The 3,145-nt window shown below is 35.9% G+C and overlaps 1 protein-coding gene across 1 annotated transcript in view; it reads left to right on the top strand.

The window, feature by feature from the left end:
- Positions 1-3,145, top strand: part of TROVE2 (TROVE domain family member 2) — a 31,285-nt gene that overhangs the window by 14,934 nt on the left and 13,206 nt on the right. The window contains exon 2 of the mRNA XM_012802706.2: positions 388-989. Within this exon, the coding sequence (XP_012658160.1) occupies positions 410-989 (580 nt within the window). The 5' untranslated portion in view covers positions 388-409. The remainder of the gene's footprint in view (positions 1-387; positions 990-3,145) is intronic.

The following is a 3,145-nucleotide window of genomic DNA, read 5'->3' as shown; positions in this document are numbered from 1 at the left end:
CTGTAGTCCCAGCTACTTGGGAGGCTGAGGCAGGAGACTCGCTTGAGCCCAGGAGTTGGAGGTTGCTGTGAGCGAGATGCCACGGCACTCTACCCAGGGGGAGGGCTTGAGGCTCCATCTCAAAAAAAAAAGAAAAACTGAAGATACTATCAGTAGTTGTTTCTAAGGGGTCAGATATAGTTCTTTTCTTTCATTTTTCTGCCATTTCTAATTTTTCTTCAGGACATTTATATTGATTTGGTACTAAAATACAAATGAACTTAAATGATATTTTTAAATTAAAAGAATTTATAACTCATATTAATCACTAAGCGTAGATTAATAAATGTTGGTTTTTATAATTTTATTGTGCCAATCTAGCTGTAGTAACATTTGCCTTTTTGATAGGTTTCCCAAAAGACAGAAGAAAATGGAGGAATCTGTAAGCCAAATGCAGCCACTGAATGAGAAGCAGATAGCCAATTCAGAAGATGGATATGTGTGGCAAGTCACTGACATGAATCGACTACACCGGTTCTTGTGTTTTGGTTCTGAAGGTGGGACTTATTATATCAAAGAACAGAAGCTGGGCCTTGAAAATGCTGAAGCTTTAATTAGATTGATTGAAGATGGCAGAGGATGTGAAGTGATCCAGGAAATCAAGTCGTTTAGTCAAGAAGGCAGAACCGCAAAGCAAGAACCTATGCTCTTTGCACTTGCCATTTGTTCCCAGTGCTCTGACATAAGCACAAAACAAGCAGCATTTAAGGCTGTTTCTGAAGTTTGTCGCATCCCTACTCATCTCTTTACTTTTATCCAATTTAAGAAAGATCTGAAGGAAAGCATGAAATGTGGCATGTGGGGTCGTGCCCTCCGGAAGGCTGTAGCAGACTGGTACAATGAGAAAGGTGGCATGGCCCTTGCCCTGGCAGTTACGAAATATAAACAAAGAAATGGCTGGTCTCACAAAGATCTATTAAGATTGTCACATCTTAAACCTTCCAGTGAAGGTAAGCCTAAGTTCTTCATTGCTTGAGGGATGGTGAAGGTTTTCTAAAAACAAGTTTTTATTTGATATAAGATAATTATGTAATATTTTCTAGAAATAGCCTTTCATTCTCAAAATATACATTGATTAGCTAACAAAGATATTCAACCTTCCACAGATAATGCAGACATTAATAATTTAGAACCAAATGACAGGCTCAGAGTCTGTAGCTCAGTGGCTACCGTGCCAGACACATACACCAGAGCTGGTGGGTTTGAACCCAATCTGGGCCTGCCAAACAACAATGACAACTGCAACCAAAAAAAAAAAAAAAAGAACCAAATGACAAATTTACAGGTTCATATTCTAAATCTTAAATGTCACCATGCTAACTAGAACATTCACCAGGTGATTGTGGACTGTGAAAGCAGCATAGACAATATTAAAGATGTAATAAGCAAAACAGCCCCTTGCCTTTAGGTGGCAGATAGCCAACTGTACCTGGTGCTCCAGCCCCTTATTTTTTTCCCCCTGTCTTCCTAGGATGTATGTTCCATGGAGCCTAAAGGCTACCTAAAATAGTGCTAAACTTAACAATTTAGGATGTTAATTGTCTGCTATCTACCAGGGGACATGGTAACTTGGGGCAGTTTTTCTATTACCTATGGGAAGACGCTTTCGAGAAGTTATTTGGAACTATAATAATTACTAATCCTTCTTAGTAGGGAAGTAAGGAAAACTCCGAGGTAGTAGAAGTACACTGCTGGTTCCCTCTCCCTTCCTTCCAAGTATGAGTCCTGCCCTTCAAAGAAAATACTATATGTGATATGTTTTATATTACTCCGAGTTTTTCCTAAACAGATACTACTATGTTTCACTAAAGGTTTATATACTTCCTATGTTTCAGTTAAAAGTATATTATTGCTTTTTTTTTTTAGGTCAGTAGAAGTAGTTGATATATATCATTGTATGAATATGCTATAATTTTGTGGGTTTTTTTTTTTTTTTACTGATGAGAAATACTACCCCTGTATTTGTATTCTCAATTAGACAAACATTCCATTAAAGTTATTTAACACTTTTTATGTTTTGTTTATTTGCTATACTAATAAACAGTTGATACCTCTGATGGTATTAATGCCACCTAAATTTTATTTTTTGCTTTTTGAGTTTTTTGCTTTTTTATTTCAAATTACTCTGTGTACACAATATTTTTATATCTTCATAGAGTACATATGATATTTTGATAAAGGCATACAACGTAAATTAATCAGATCAGGGTAATTTGGGGTAACCATCACCTCAGGTGTTTATCATTTCTTTAGGTTTTGAACATTCCGGTTCCACTCTTTTATTTTCAAGCGTAGTACCCCTTAACTTATTGTTGATTAATCATTTAGTTGTGCTATCAAATATTTTTCATTCTATCTAATTTTATTTTTGTACCCATTAACCATACCCACTTTATCCTCTCTCCCTGCTACTCTTCCTATTCTCTGGTAACCATCAATGTACTCTGTGTCTCCATAAGATCAGTTGTTTTAATAAATTTGGCTCTCCACGCACCCCCACCCCCATAAATGAGAACATGCAAGATTTGTCTTTCTTTGCTTGGCTTTTTTCACTTAACATGATGATCTCTATTTCTGTCCATGTTGTTGGAAATATCCTGATGCTTTTCTTTTTTATGACTGTATAATATGCTGTTGTGTGTGTGTATGTATACCACAATTTATCCATTCATCTGTAGATAGACAGGTTGATTCCAAATCATGACTATTATGAATAGCGCTGCAATAAACATGGAAATGTAGATACCTTTTCAGTATACTAAATTCCCCTCCTTTGGATATATGCCCAGCAACCTGTATGGTGGTTCTATTTTTTTGTTTATTGAGGAACCTCCATAGAGTGTATGTATATACTGTAATTTATTTACCTAGTTTCTTGCTGACAACAGTTAAGTAGCTTCTGGTTTTCTATACATTACAAAAATACTTTAGTGAAAACCCATGCATGGAGTAAATTTCTTATAATGGTTAAAAACTACAAACAGTATGTGGAAATTATCACATTTGAACACTGACCATTGTCATTGTTTTGTAATCTCTGCCAGTATAATAGGTGAAAAATTCCATCTTGTTCTTTTTTTTTGTATTTGCTGTTTTGGGGGGGGGG

This window comes from Otolemur garnettii, unplaced genomic scaffold, assembly GCF_000181295.1.
Source record: "Otolemur garnettii isolate 467f Iridium unplaced genomic scaffold, OtoGar3 scaffold00016, whole genome shotgun sequence".
Classification (NCBI taxonomy): Eukaryota; Metazoa; Chordata; class Mammalia; order Primates; family Galagidae; genus Otolemur; species Otolemur garnettii.
The sequence above is the reverse complement of the archived record's forward strand: the minus strand, read 5'-3'. Positions and strand labels throughout refer to the sequence as shown.